Raw genomic sequence first — 14,009 nt, 5'->3', positions numbered from 1 at the left:
CGGATGGGCAACCGCTTCGCTGTGGCTGGGATTAGACATTGTTGTCAGTTGCTCCACTCGAAATTGGCAAATGGGCGATAAGGAGACTTTGACGCTGCCGATGCCACCGCCATAGCCGCCACAGCCGGAGCCGGAGTCGGAGCCGGAAGCGGGGCAGGGTGTGTCACGCCAAAGCGAATCAAATCAAAGACCTCTCCACTTAGTCGGAGGGCCCTAGTATAAATAGTAAACGCAGCCAGACCTTGGCTATCATTCCGCGACTTCCATTCGCCGAAACCACTGGAGTAGCCACTTTTTTTTTTATCTTCAAAAGCAATCCGATTCGATTCGATTCCCCAATCCCTCATAATGTGCAAGCTGAGTCTGAGTCTGTGTTTGCTGATAGCCCTCTTCGGCTGCCTTGCGGCCGCCAGTCCCGCCCGCCAGCTGCCTTTGGACAGCAGCACCCTGCGCGAGATCACCGTGGTAAAGAACGTGCGCTTGTTTGCCGCGCAGCACCCGGGGCTGAAGATCCAGCGTCTAGCAAAGCAGCCGGCCACAGCCCGCGGTGGTGTCGAGTCCGTGCGCTACACTCTCGGCGCCCGCGTAACCAGTCAGTACCCTCTCTCTCCACCCACCCCAAAAGCAGGCTGCGATCGAGGCTAACAATTGCATACTTTCAGGCGACAGCTTGGTAGCCCAGGGTGCCGATGTGTTCAGCTATCCGGCTTCCCAGGATGTGAGCGTACAGTTGACGTACCCGGAGGAAGGCGCTGGAGCAATCATCACTTACGTGGAGCTGATCTGCACCCAGGACAACAGCGAGGGCAACGCCTACGTGGTGGCCGGAGGCATCGGACAACGGTTCATCTCGATCATTCTCGAGGCCAGCCAGACCCGCAACTTCTCGTACCAGGCCCAGTACTATGGCCAAAAGTAGGATTCCCTGCTGTTGCTGCCCTACCGCTGTTTGTACAGATGTGTCGCACAGACCATGTCGCATGATCCAATATAAATATACGTACCCATAAATGTTGAAAGTGAAGCGAGTAACCGGTCATTGAATACCAGGCGGCGGGATCATATTTCATCCATCCACCATCGAGGGGTATTCGCTAATCTTCAGTAATTTGAAATTGTTTTCGTCGCTGCTCACGCGCCTTCCACTTGAAGTAGATGTCAGCCATCGTAACCGTAAATCTGAGCCAGCCACTCACCTAAATCTGGATCTGGATCTGATTTGGGGTTTCGATTTGATTAGCGCCCCGAACTCCTGCAGATCTTGTTGGATCTACATTTATGTGCCTCCCCGTTTTGATGGGAGTTCCGTGTTGCGTCACGAGTTGTGGATGACTTGCGGCTCTTTCTTCTTTGAACAGAAAGTATCCACTTCTCCCAATCGATCGAGTCGATAGTGCTATGGACAGGGCCAGGGCCGGGGACGGGGACGGGGACGCGGCGGCGCTCGACTCATTTTGCGTAGACGAACAACTTGACTTTGTATATTGGTTTATTTGTTCATTTGATTGTTTGTCATTATGCATATCAAGGTTTAGATTGCCACGAGTCAGCGAATAAGCAAACAAACACCCCTCCACGATGGGGGAGACAAAATTAATCATCGCACTATGCACGTTGAGAGATAGCGCTTGCCGAGAGTGATCTTTTTCATGCAGAACTCTCTGCTCGGAGTACTGGCTGTCGAGAGTATCCTCTGTTGATCCCTGTAACTCGTGGTTGGAGAACATCCAAATCCAAAGGGGAGTGAATCACTTGCCTAAAATTGTCACACTCGCCTCACGCCTCAAGCAATCGGTAATTTGACGGCAGCATGTTCCGATCGAATCCGATTGGAGGCGCTACGATCCGTTGCGATGCGATATGCCGATTAGGCCCTCGAAAGCTGGATGCCCTATTTATAGAAATTGTGCAAGGAGCAATACGAACAATTATGGCCAATTATGGGCTGGGAGCAGAGAAGCCGAGGAGCCGTAGCCAATTCTAGGGCTTATCGTTCGAATTGTCGAACCTTATCTGCGTGGCTGACCGCCGATAAGGACGGGCGTATAAAACAAGCGGCCCGCAGCTAAGGCACACCCAAACCCCAAAAAGAAACAGAAGGCATTAGAGCACCGCCACTACTGGAACCTCCCCCAGATTCCCATTTTTGTTGTTCTTCAAACTTTATTCTGTGAAATTTTTGGCCTGTGATGTCGCTGCCTGTTATCCTGATGCTGTGCGTGGTGACTGCGACGGTGCTGGGACAGCCGCATGCCCGCGCCAGTGACTTCTACTATTCGGACATCTCTCCGGTCACAGACGACAAGCGCTTCACCCACCTCTATCCGGAGGTGGAGCTATCAGAGATGAACAAGGTGAAGCACTCCAAGGGTAATATAGTCTTTACCAGCGGGGAACGCATCTCAGGTGAGTTTCGAACGAATTGGAGTCGATTCATGATCGATTTGGATCGAACTAAATACTCAACTAAATTCCCGTAGGCGATCGCCTGGTGGTGAACCACTACGACGACGAGAGCTTCGCCACCGCCGTTGACATCGAGGTACTGATGCGCTATCCCGCAGAGTCGAGCACGGGCGTGACCCTCACCTGCATCGAGATCTACGTAGACACGACGGCCAGCGATGCCGGCGGCTATCTGACCAGAGGTGGCATTGGCGAGACCATTGCTGAGATACTCCTCACCTCCAACGGGACGCGCAGCTTCGTCTACGAAACGTTCATCTATGGATACTAGAGCGCGGGGTCCGAGGAGCAGAACTCCCTTCAGATCAGTATACAAAGCAACAATAAAAGTTTCGCTTGGAACCCAACTGTGATCGTCCTGCTGCAGCCCAATTTGCAGTAGTATTATTAGCCTTAGATCCTGAAATTAAAGAAGAAAGTCGAACTCAACATTTTGGAAACCTATCAAACCTGTTTCGCTAATCAAACCTTGTGCCAAAACCGAAATACAACCCAGCCAGGACAGGGGTAAGGGGTAGCTTATCAAACAGAAAGATTTATTTTTACAGTCCGGGTTTCTCCCTGTCGCCGACCAACTGCGTCATCTTCGTTCAAGCTAATTGAAAGGCCTCAACGCCGCACCCCATGTGATCTAATAGATAAGAGTCGGCGCCGCCTCAAACAGACTCTCACATTTCACATGCAACGATGAGTCGGGATCCGGGATCGGAGTCGGAATCCAAAATTTGATTGGAATGATCCAGATTTCTCTTTCTACAGAAAAATTGACTAGGCGTCATTGTTGCACCACACACTAAACAGATCTGTGCGCTAGCAAAATTATGTGCACATATCTAGACTGCAGATCTTTTCTGTAGAGGGACACATGACTCGACAAAAAGATACCTGAGATCTCTATGAACTCTTCGAACTCCCCCCCCCCCCCCCCCCCCCCCCCACTCTATCCCACACTCCGCCACATGGAGTTTTCACGCTCTGTCATGGTTCCTGATATACTCTCCTATGTATACTTTGTGGATTCGGAAACGCATCCTTCTGATCAAGAATTGGATATACATCTGAACTCCATGAGCACCGGGTATAATGATGAATAATAAACGTGAAAAAAGACTCACACAATCTCCATGCCAGCTAATATTTCTCACAATCTTATCATTCAATTCTTGAGTTCCAAACGAATAATATCTTTCTATTTTCATATGTGTCCACTTTGAAAATTAGTTCTTATTACCATGCACATCACTTTGTTTACTCGCATATTCGCTGAATCGGAGGCTGGTGATAAGCCATGACTTGAGACAAAGAATAATATATTTATTTATATATATATATATATATATAAATATATATATTTTCAGGTTTTGATTATTGAAACAAAGCTCTCAGTTCTGTGCCGCCTACGACTTCCAACGCAACATGATACGGAAGCAGCTTGGACTTCTACTGACGGCTTTCATGACGCTCTCCGCTGGAGCCTATCCCAAGCTAGAGATATCGCTTTCAGGTACATCAAACCCTTTCCTATATTCCCTCCCTTGTGTCACCGGACTCATCCCGCCACTGACTTCCACCTAAGTAGAGGGGGAGCCGTGCCCTAGTCGCCCCGGATACCCCGAGAGCCGCTGCCTGGGCATCAAGAACTGTTCCAATGTGGAGCTGTATATTAAATCCGGCAATATGACGCTGTACGATGTGCTGGGGTGTGGAATTGGTGTTTATATGGAGCTCGTCTGCTGCCCCAACAAACTACCCAACCTCCAGACAGCGTCCTCGACTACGGATTCGTGGGTGACCGCTTCCAGATACACCTAGTTCATGCCCAACTACAGTTTCTTTCGTCTACAGAAGCCCCGCTGGTGTTGGTCCAATGGTCCCAGAGTCAGAGCCAAAGCACAAACGGAAGCCGGAACGCGAGCCCTATCGCCATGTGGTCTCCCTACAGTACTTGAACGCATTGACTTTTGACTCGTACGTCATGCGCTGTACGGGCGTCCTTCTCAAGGAGAACTTTGCTCTCACCTCAGCCGCATGCGCTGGCTCCTTTATAGCTGACCCGAACCATGTACGACTGGGCTTATCAGAGCCCTTCAAGGACGTTCTGGAGATCGATGTGAGCTCCAAATAGATTCCTTATGGGAAAAGCATTTAGTTTTTAATGAATTAAATCAGAAGGGACAGTCTGAGCTTCTTCACATAAAACTATTTTCCTTGACATTCGCAGAACATAACGTACCACAACAACGACCTCGTGCTGCTCCACATGAGCCATGGCTATAGCAAGGAGTTCATTGCCGAGGTCTGCAAGCAGGTGGACGTGGAAAACCGACTCAAATTAATCGCCGTGGGTTTCTCCCAGAAGAACGGTGAGTGACTTCATTGCAGTCCTTCCCGCTTGGGGCCTAATGCAACACGCTTTCCCTGTCGATTGAACAGAAGAGAACTGCTCGTGGTTCGAGAGGGAGGTGACTAACGTCACGTTCGACTCCTGCGATCGTGTGAGCATCAACCGTCCGGTCAGAGGCATCGACAATATCAACCACTTCTGCGTGAACCCCAAAACGGCCAGCCCTCGATCTCCGCCTGGATCCTGCGTGGAATGCTTGCGCGGTAGTGCCAGCATCCTATACGTGATCCGCCCCGACGGCAGCGATTGCGTGGCCGGCATTGCCACACCCACCAGCAAGTCCTGCATTATCACTACGCATCCGCTCTACTACACCAGCCTTCTCAGTCCGATCAACAGCAGATTCCTTAACGACGAGCTGTCCGGCAGTGGCAGCAGGACCTAGACAGAATCAACTAGAGATTGGTGGAATACACTATGTTTTAAGACTCAATCTGTGTGTGTTTGCGTTTTCACTCCCAACGTAATACAGATCCCTCTGCGATCAGTGTTGGGCTTTCCAGGACAAAAACGACATATGGTCTCTGATTTCAGGGGTTTCCCATTCCCCGAAAATCTCAGCCAGCTTCCGATGGGCAGAATCAATCATGCTCTAGCAGCTTCCTCTCCATCTGAATCGCCATCTCCGCACCTCGCATCTCTCTCTCTGGGTGCTCGGAGCTCGCCGTTCGCCGGACCAGTTGGGGGAGAGCAGCGCCAACTGTCAGTTGATCGCCAGCCGTGCAGTCGTTCGGTCAGTGCTTCCATCAGATCGCCGAACGTCAACAGCAGCGCCAGCAACAAAAAGAATAATAAGAGCACCAAGAACAACAACAGCAATAGGACAAAATCCCCAACATTTGAGTAAACAACAATCGAATGAGAAATGTTACGCCGAGGGAAATCTGGCGTAATTGTAGCTATGCTGATCTTGGCCAGCCTCTGCCTGGGTCGCTGCGAAGCCTACTTTAGCTTGGAGAGTGCGTAGCTTCTTGATTATCGATCATCAATCGAACGATACACATTTAAATAACTATCTTGCTTAAAGTATTTGCGGCATCGACCAATTACGTTCTGTTTTATATTCTCTATTGAATACCGATCGATATTTTGCAGCTGGCGATCCCTGTCCTACCGTGGGCTACCGCAGCCGTTGCCAGGCGGCAGAGGAGTGCGGTACAATAGCATCGCACATCCAGGTCGGACGCCTGACGCCCCAAACGATTGAGGGATGTGGATTCACGAGTCACGGCGAGAAGATATGCTGCCCACTCGAGAATGCCCAAGGCATGGAGGTGCGCATCGATCCAAATGAATCTCCAGCGACAACCACAACCACAGAAACCACCACCTCAACAACAACAACAACGACTACCACAACAACAACCACTACAACCACACCGATTCCCTGGTTGAATATTTTCCAAACGGATCGCGACTACCTCCTGCAGTCGATAAAACCCACCCGGCGTCCGACGCGGAACAGCTTTGTTTATCCGGACACCACGGAGGGGGCAGAATGCAGGGCCCCACTGTATGAGGGCGAGTGCCGGGTCGTCTCCGCCTGCCCCAGCGTGGAGCCGCTCCTGTCGCAAGGCCGACTGCGCGACGAGGACTTCATGACGTGTCGTGACGGAGCCCGGGAGGAGATTATCTGCTGCCCCCTCAATCTTCCCCTGCAGCCACGAGGCCAGGTCAAGACCGCTCCCCGCCTGGGTGTCCCCTTGCCCACGCGAGCCCCGGTCCCCCAAGAGGTGGATCCTCAGGAGGCGGCCGCCATTGCCACGGCCGACGACCTGCTGCCCCATTACCGCCATCAGGGGGCCCTAGCCCATCCTAATGCCGCTTTCGACGGACATCTGCATCACTGCTCCGCCATTGTACTGACACCGCAGTTTCTCCTGAGTGCCGCTGGCTGCAAGCGGCCCAGCCATGTTGTTTTCGGAGTAGCAGACATGCGGGACGTCGACGTCGACGAGGACTACCTGGTGGACATTGTGGTGAGCCCCTTGCCCTTGAGGCCACCTCTCTCTTTCTCTCTCTGACGCTCTTTTTGTCTCTTTCGCTGTGAAGCGTTTGGCACAGTACCGGAGGGATCTGGCGCTTATGCGGCTGCAGGAGCCACTGCGTCTGGGGAGCGAGGCGTCTGCGAACGTCCGTGTGGCACCCATCTGCAGCCAGTTCGAGCTGACGCGTCTCCAGGTTAGTGGTCGCCTGGTGGCCGTCGGCTGGGGCAAGGCGGAAGACGCCGATTGCCCTATGTACGAGATTACCATGCGGCTGCGTCCCAACTGGGCATGCGCCGACCTTCCCAACTACGGCAGCGTTCAGGAGCTGCCCAGCTCGCACCTGTGCGTGGAGCCCCAGCAGCCGGAGACGGACCTGCAACCCTTCTCCAACGCCAGTTCCTGCGCACCATGCCCGGGCACCGTGGGCAGCGTGCTACACCTTGTGCGGCCCAACGCCAGCCGCTGTGTACTGGGCATCGCCACGCCCACGGGCGTCGATTGCGAGGCCCACGTCATGTACTACACGAACCTCCTCAGCCCCCAATTCACGCTCTTCGTGGAGCAGCAGCAGCGGCAGCAGCAGTAGTCGAAATCGTAGTCCCACAATCCAACTCGTAGTTAATTCAGTTTAGTTAGTATAAGCTGTTTAATTTGTTTATGCCAGTGTTTTAGCGATATGTAGAGAAAGAGAGCGGGTCCAGTGCGACCCACACACTAGTACTAGTATGACCCCCCCCTAATTAAGGCAGCATCAAAATAAGACGACAAAAAGAATTGAAAGCATCAGAGATCAATATACACATCCTCGGATGTAAGGAAATGCGGAAATATAGGACTATGCTCTCCAATTTCATTGAAGTGTTTTTCAGATTATGCAAACATCGTTCTACAGTGCGCCAATGTGCACACACACCTTTCATTCACCTCAGTGTGCACACACCATACAAATCTGAGCTCATCTGCTGTTTCAGCGCAGTGGAAATACCGCGTACTATACTGCCTTACTATAGTGCCTTCCTCCTCTCTGTAATCTTTGGCACATGTTGTGTGTCGTGATTCATGCATAAATTAAGTACATGTATGCACAGTCAAGATTCCGCTTAATGAAATCCCCTAGAACCGAATCGAATCTCCTCCAGGCTGTGCATTTCCCCAGACCAAAACCCATGCCCATGGCCATCGCTGGATCTGAGTCACAGTTGGGTTTCGTTTACTCTTTAATTACATCTCGCTCGCTCGCTCGCTCGCTCGCTCGCCTCGCTCTGGCTCTGGTTCTGGCTCTAGTGCTTTGGTGCTGTTTGGTTAAGCTCGATTCTGCGAAGAGCTGGCACCTAAAACCGGTCCGGTCCGCCGATCAGTGGGAGAGGAGGTCCAGAAGCACGAGCTTGCTTTGGGGCTCTGCGGCGTTGCGGCTTTGCCGCTGGTACTGATATCAGCTGCCCGTCCGGTCAGTCCAGTCCAGCCCCCGGCCCGGCTTCGGTTCTTGGTCAGGTCTGGTCTGGTCTGGGGTTCAGATTTAGTTGCTCAGGCGATGCGTTACCGATCGGTAGCCTTCCATACGTTTTGCTCCGTCCCCAACGAGAGCCTCGTTTCGTTCCGTTCCGTTCCGTTTTGCGATAGCCACCGGTTTTCAACTTTGTTGATCGTCTCCTATTTTATTTTTATTTCGTATTATTTTGTATATTATTTTTTTTTGCTGTGCTGCGCTTTGTTTGTGTTTTTCTCTTCAATTGAGTTTTGTGCCCGATTGCTTTATTCAAAGTACCCCCGGTCGTCCCGCCAGCCGCACTCACAAACAGCAAGCTGTATGTGCTAACACTTATTTCGTTATCAAATACCGAAAAAGGTCGTGTCAAAGGTGCGTCTGATAAGGCTCAAGTGGACTCGAATCAAGGGGATGCACCGGAGAGAGAGAGGGGAGAGAGCCAATTGCATGTTCTAAAACATTTACCATAATGCTCGTGAGTGATGTTAACAAAGGGAAGCCGGAAACCGAGAACTGTGAAACCGTTTTCCATAGAAAGTTGTTGTGTGTTCGGAGCGATCGCATCACCAGTCGATAGACCAAAAGAGAGCAAGGAAAGGGATAAAATTCATACTGTCAATATCAATATCATTATGAATCTCAACTAGGCTTTTCGATGCTTCGAATTATACAAAAGATTAAAAACATCTGGCCAGAGTCTGACAAAATTCCAGCAATATTTCATCTGCTGGAGAGACAGATCGGCTACTCTTTAAGTATATCGCCCTGCCCGGTTGGTTACTTCTGACATAGGTGCTCCGTTATCAGTGGCAGGTTGGTTGCCCCCTTTGGGGGTGCGTCAAAATGAATTTAGTGCTTGATTTCAGACATACGAAAAAACACCGAAAACATGCTGTGTCTTTGTCGGTGGTGAAATGTCAGATTAACAGCGCCGCAAACGGAATGCCCGGAGTGAATCAGTGAATCAGGGAGTCGTCTACCGTTGTGAAATTCCCGAAACTATCTCTGAAATGGTTTTTCACCTGTTTTCCCCCACTTCTGTTGTAGTGTAATTCCCATGTGGGTCAAAGCCAGGTTCATTATACTCGTAATCAGCTGTAAGACGATCTCTCAATGCTGTGCCCTGAACAAAAGCACACATTTATCTGGGGTGGACTCCCCCCACCTCTCCACTTGTCCCACAGCAGACTTGCATTCCAATTTTCTATATATTTTTGAATGTTTTCAGGAACTACAGAGATATAAGATTACGGTGTCATCCAGATGTCTAGACGTCAGGTCGGCCTGCTGTTAGCGGTCCTTTTCCTGCTCGATAGCTGTGGTCTAAACACAGCAAGCGAGGGTATGTGCCTGCCACATTCCCTATTTTGTGGCACACACTCTACTGATGCTCCTCCTCGTTGCAGAAGGCGAAGAATGCATGGTGAAGGAGAACTTGCCGGGCATCTGCCGCCCCTCGTCCGCTTGCGAGCCCTTCGTCGACGGGTACATCAAGTCGGGCATCCTCTCCATCAACGATGTCCCCAGCTGCGGCCTCGGGCCGCGCGAGGAGATTATATGCTGCCCCACGAAGCCCTGCTGCCCCAATGAGTAAGCCAAGCTGCCTCCTGAGTGTTTCGTGTTTCCAAGTGTCGTCCTGTTTTGTGCCCCGTCTGAGTTCTGTGCCAAGTGATGTTGCATGCCTCGCTTCAAACTCTGCTTCCATCGATAGACCACCAACATCTTCGACTAACTCCACTAACCCCATCCCCAGCCCAAGCTCGAAAGGAACAGCAACAGCTCCTGCAACTCCTCCTGCACCGTCACCTGCTCCTGCTCCTGCACCGTCACCTGCACCCCCACCTGTCACGATACTAGAACTGAGCCGGGAAAGTAGACTGGATCAGGGCGACAGCTTCTTCGACTTCAATCAGATCCTAAGCACGCCACGGAGCGTGCCACAGCCCACAGGAAAGGGCGGCAGGACCCACGATGCTATTCGAATGCGGCCAGAGCCATTCCAGAGCATCGGTCAGTGGGGCGTTGCTCCTCCCTCTACGACGACTACGCCAAGATCTGTGCCCCCTTGGGGGTGGACTGATGGAACACCCAGAATAGTAAACAAGCCCCTGACGATCCCCGATCCAAGGCCTAGAGCACCGCAGCACCTGCAGCAGGGTAACCGGCGACCCGGCAATAATTTGATACACGTGGTCAACGAAAGGCTCCGTCAGCAGGGAATGACGATAGAGCCCGCCAGGGAGGTGGGGTCGCTGTCGCTCCAGACGCCGGTGACTCCGGTGACTCCGGTGCACCTGGTGACCCCAGTGACGCCGACGAAGAAGGTGCTGGTAGACCCCTTTGCTCCGTTTCGGTTCCAGGCGAAAGAACAAAAGGGATACGTCGTTCCATCGGATGCCTCGATGTTCCCGTTCCGGTTTGTCTGAGTTTGAGTAAATGGCATGGAGATCCGTTGGCCTCAGCCTGGGAGCATGCAGTCCTGGCATATCTCTTCTCAGCCATTTCAATCATCCATTTCCAATTTCCATTTTGTGTTTGTAGAATTCCGGAGACAACGTCCACGGCCCGACCACCCGTCTCGGCCACCCCTATATCGCGTGTGGATGTGCCCACTGAGAGCAACGAGGGGCAGGAACGGCCATCGGTGGTGGCTTGCAGGAGGATTCAGAGCCGATACGGGGAGAACAGGCTGACGGTGCACATCCTGGAGGGGATTCCCGTTAATCCCGGCGTTTATCCTCATATGGTGGCTATCGCGTACAGCACCTTTGGTGGATCTCCGGAGTACCGTTGTGGCGGCTCCTTGATCTCGAGTCGGTTCGTCCTCACCGCTGCCCACTGCGTCAACAGCATGGAAAACACGCCCATATTTGTGCGCCTTGGCACTGTGAACATCGAGAGTCCTCCACCGCAATATAAGGACATAGGCTTGGTAAGGACCCCTGCCATCGGGCATCCTCCCGCTAACTCACATCCTCATATCGATGTTTTTTTCGCAGAAAAATATTATCATCCATCCAAACTACGTTAGCAGCAGCAAGTACAACGACATCGCCCTCATGGAGCTGGCGGAGGAGGTTAACTTCGCCAACAACAGCAACATTTATCCGGCGTGCCTGCACACAGATCCCAAGGATCCGCCACTCAGCTCCAAGCTCTTTGTGGCCGGCTGGGGAACCATGAACTTGACCAGTAAGTAGTGCCCCGACAATGAATGGGAGAGAATGAACCAATTATCCACCAATTGTGGTGTTCAATACTCACTCGCCTCCTCAACACAGATCGCTCCAGGTCCAAGGTCCTCCTGCGCGCCCCACTCGACCTGGTGCCGCTGGACAAGTGCAATCAGTTGTTTTCCGAACAGCCAAGCACCATCCGTGCCCTGAAGCAGGGTGTGATCGACTCGATGATGTGCGCGGCGGACCTCAAGGAGCTGAAGGCGGATGCCTGCGCTGGCGACTCCGGTGGCCCGCTCATCTTAGACATCAATGTGGAGGACGGCCTGTACTCCATAGTGGGCATAATTTCGGCTGGGTTTGGGTGTGCCACCAAGACGCCGGGCCTGTACACTCGAGTGGCCTCCTACTTGGACTTCATCGAGGGCATTGTCTGGCCGGACAGGGTTCTGGGAGCAGGGATATGAACCAATAAATTGAAGACCACGGAAGATGTTCGATTATTTTATCTGTTCTTATCGCGGGCTCCATCCCTGGACACCAAGTGTCAAACTCTCGCCGTCTCTGCCCTTTCCACTCATTCGTAAACAAAGACAGAGACAGAGACAGAGTCAGAGCGAGAGAGCGAGAGAGCGAGAGAGAAAAAGTCAGAGAGCGTGACTGACAGGCCTGTCATTCGGAAGCATTTTCTCCCACAGCTGCTGCTGGCATTGCCAGGTGGCAGTCGAAAGCTTTGTCTGCATACTGAGCTTTGGGCTTTTCATTTGGTTGTGAGCCGTTACAAAAATTCTGCCGGAATTATTGTCGATGCCCCGCACCACACTGCTCCGCCCTACTCGCAAGAAACGAGCAGCGGGACCTTAAATGCCGCTGGTTGGGCGCTGGGCGCCTCAGTTGGTCGCGAGACCTGCGTTGCGTCGGTTGGTTCGCAGCCTGCCAGCCATCATCATTCTCCAGTGGAGTAGTCAGACCGACCCTCCAGTAGGCTGTTGAGCGCTCACTTCAATTTCAATTTCAGTCTTCACCCGAATTACTCCCGGTTCACACCGGATCGGTTACGGTTCGTTTACGAGTAGTAGTAGTTTTCGATTCGATTCGATTCGATTCGATTGAGCTGATTCCGGACATTTCATTTCCTTGAGTGCGTGCGTTATTTGTTTTTGTTTATTTTGTTTTTTTAAAGTGTCCAATGCCATCGATATCCTGAACTCCCAAAAACCCCTCAACGGCAACGGCAAGAAAGTGTGTTTCCCTTCCAACCAGTTGGTAAATGTAAGTCGATCTGTGTGTCTCCCTTCGACCCCCTGTGTACCCCTGTGTGTACCCCCTATATGTTGTTCGATGATTAAACATTTGCTTATCGCTTTCCCGCCGCAGTTATTATTTCAATTGTGGGAAATTGATTCCGGCGGCACATCTGCTAAGGCCTCCCCCCCGTTGCTGATAAGCAGCTCCAGAGAATCCTAGTCTATGTCCGATCCGATCCTATCTAATTGAGCAGACGTAAGCACTCGCGGGGGCGATAAGCTCCGTGGTAGGCACACAACAGGTGTACTACGTGTACAGTCTTGTAATAATTAATGTGCCAGGGGCAGGGTATTCCAAGGAGGTGTCTCACAGTTCCACAGCTCCAGCCATCCCGGCCAAGGAATTAGCGGGCGCGAAAGCCTGATAAATGCGAAAGACAACGTAGTTGCCTTAGCCCTTAGTCTCCCCCCGGAATGAGCTGAATTACGCCCGCCTGGACTTAGGCGTCAATCGCTCCCTTAATCCCTGGCCTACACCTCAGCCCCCAAAAGCCAGCCATTTAAATTGATAACTTTGCAGACAGCCTGACAGTCAAGCAGTCATACAGCCAGGGGAGACGTCCGACGTCAAATTTAGTCATTTTAATCTCTTTGGCAGACTGCAAGCACCCTTGGCTGGATATTTGTGTTATTGGCATATTTCTGATTTCTCTTTTTGGGCGGAAAACAGAAATGTTTGCAGGAGCGGAAGTTGGATTCCTGAGGAATTTAATACGAGTGTGATTGTAGCTTTCATTTAATGGCAATTACTCCCATGATTACACCCACTTTCGGTGACGAATACGTTTCAGTCCATCGTTTTGTCATTAATTAAACATTGAATTTTAAAGGAGCTCCCTTGTCCAGTGTCCAGTGCCCATTCCCACGATGGTCTCCCCTTATTCTCCATCCGTCATCCACCTACATTCCGCGAGCGTTCAGCGGTGGTGTGTGGTGTGGCTGTTGTGTTGGCGTTTAGCAGAGTGGCTATAAATGTGACACTAAGTTAATAAATTTATGGCTAAAACACACCCTACTGCTGAAGCTTGTTGGCTGTTGTGCGGTGTTGCTAATTTCCCCTTGGCTGCTCTGTGACCCATCTCCCTCGTCCCATGGCCCCATTTCCTATGCCGTTTCCATTTCCATCAGCTTGAATGATGGCGCGACTTTCGGAACGGACACCAGCGATAAGGAGAGGAGAAT

General features: G+C 51.6%; 6 protein-coding genes across 9 annotated transcripts in view; all 6 read left to right on the top strand.

Annotated features, from left to right (window-relative positions):
* Positions 1-278: 278 nt before the first annotated feature.
* Positions 279-1,019, top strand: LOC6601775. Its single transcript, XM_002026774.2, has 2 exons — positions 279-592; positions 663-1,019. Exons 1-2 carry the CDS (start codon positions 349-351, stop codon positions 917-919), a joined length of 501 nt encoding a protein of 166 aa, XP_002026810.1. The 5' UTR covers positions 279-348; the 3' UTR covers positions 920-1,019.
* Positions 1,020-2,092: 1,073 nt separating this feature from the next.
* On the top strand, positions 2,093-2,910 carry LOC6601776. The gene is made up of 2 exons (XM_002026775.2): positions 2,093-2,406; positions 2,481-2,910. Exons 1-2 carry the CDS (start codon positions 2,190-2,192, stop codon positions 2,735-2,737), a joined length of 474 nt encoding a protein of 157 aa, XP_002026811.1. The 5' UTR covers positions 2,093-2,189; the 3' UTR covers positions 2,738-2,910.
* Positions 2,911-3,842: 932 nt separating this feature from the next.
* Positions 3,843-5,303, top strand: LOC6601777. The gene is made up of 5 exons (XM_002026776.2): positions 3,843-3,970; positions 4,046-4,250; positions 4,312-4,576; positions 4,688-4,829; positions 4,900-5,303. The coding sequence occupies exons 1-5, from the start codon at positions 3,883-3,885 to the stop codon at positions 5,253-5,255; spliced, it is 1,056 nt and encodes a 351-aa protein (XP_002026812.1). The 5' UTR covers positions 3,843-3,882; the 3' UTR covers positions 5,256-5,303.
* A 75-nt stretch (positions 5,304-5,378) lies between these two features.
* LOC6601778 lies at positions 5,379-7,686 on the top strand. Its single transcript, XM_002026777.2, has 3 exons — positions 5,379-5,829; positions 5,966-6,849; positions 6,923-7,686. The coding sequence occupies exons 1-3, from the start codon at positions 5,736-5,738 to the stop codon at positions 7,442-7,444; spliced, it is 1,500 nt and encodes a 499-aa protein (XP_002026813.2). The 5' UTR covers positions 5,379-5,735; the 3' UTR covers positions 7,445-7,686.
* A 600-nt stretch (positions 7,687-8,286) lies between these two features.
* LOC6601779 (serine protease persephone) lies at positions 8,287-12,011 on the top strand. 3 transcript variants are annotated; one of them, XM_026991117.1, is made up of 7 exons: positions 8,287-8,349; positions 9,573-9,686; positions 9,751-9,934; positions 10,098-10,760; positions 10,886-11,276; positions 11,344-11,536; positions 11,626-12,011. In XM_026991117.1, exons 2-7 carry the CDS (start codon positions 9,608-9,610, stop codon positions 11,985-11,987), a joined length of 1,872 nt encoding a protein of 623 aa, XP_026846918.1. In that variant the 5' UTR covers positions 8,287-8,349; positions 9,573-9,607; the 3' UTR covers positions 11,988-12,011. The 3 variants fall into 3 exon arrangements, with proteins under 3 accessions (XP_026846918.1, XP_002026814.2, XP_026846919.1); XM_002026778.2 differs by lacking the exon at positions 8,287-8,349 and adding an exon at positions 8,372-8,716; XM_026991118.1 differs by lacking the exons at positions 8,287-8,349; positions 10,098-10,760 and adding an exon at positions 8,375-8,716.
* Positions 12,012-12,083: 72 nt separating this feature from the next.
* Positions 12,084-14,009, top strand: part of LOC6601780 (filaggrin) — a 30,859-nt gene continuing 28,933 nt past the window's right edge. The window contains exons 1-2 of one of the 2 annotated variants that reach the window (XM_026991115.1): positions 12,084-12,580; positions 12,704-12,792. The gene's annotated coding sequence lies outside the window, so the exon portion shown is untranslated. Of the gene's footprint in view, positions 12,793-14,009 lie in introns of both variants that reach the window. The other variant, XM_026991114.1, reaches the window with a different exon arrangement.

Source organism: Drosophila persimilis, unplaced genomic scaffold (assembly GCF_003286085.1).
Source record: "Drosophila persimilis strain 14011-0111.01,24,50 unplaced genomic scaffold, DperRS2 tig00000653-arrow-arrow-pilon, whole genome shotgun sequence".
NCBI classification, from domain to species: Eukaryota; Metazoa; Arthropoda; class Insecta; order Diptera; family Drosophilidae; genus Drosophila; species Drosophila persimilis.
The sequence above is the reverse complement of the archived record's forward strand: the minus strand, read 5'-3'. Positions and strand labels throughout refer to the sequence as shown.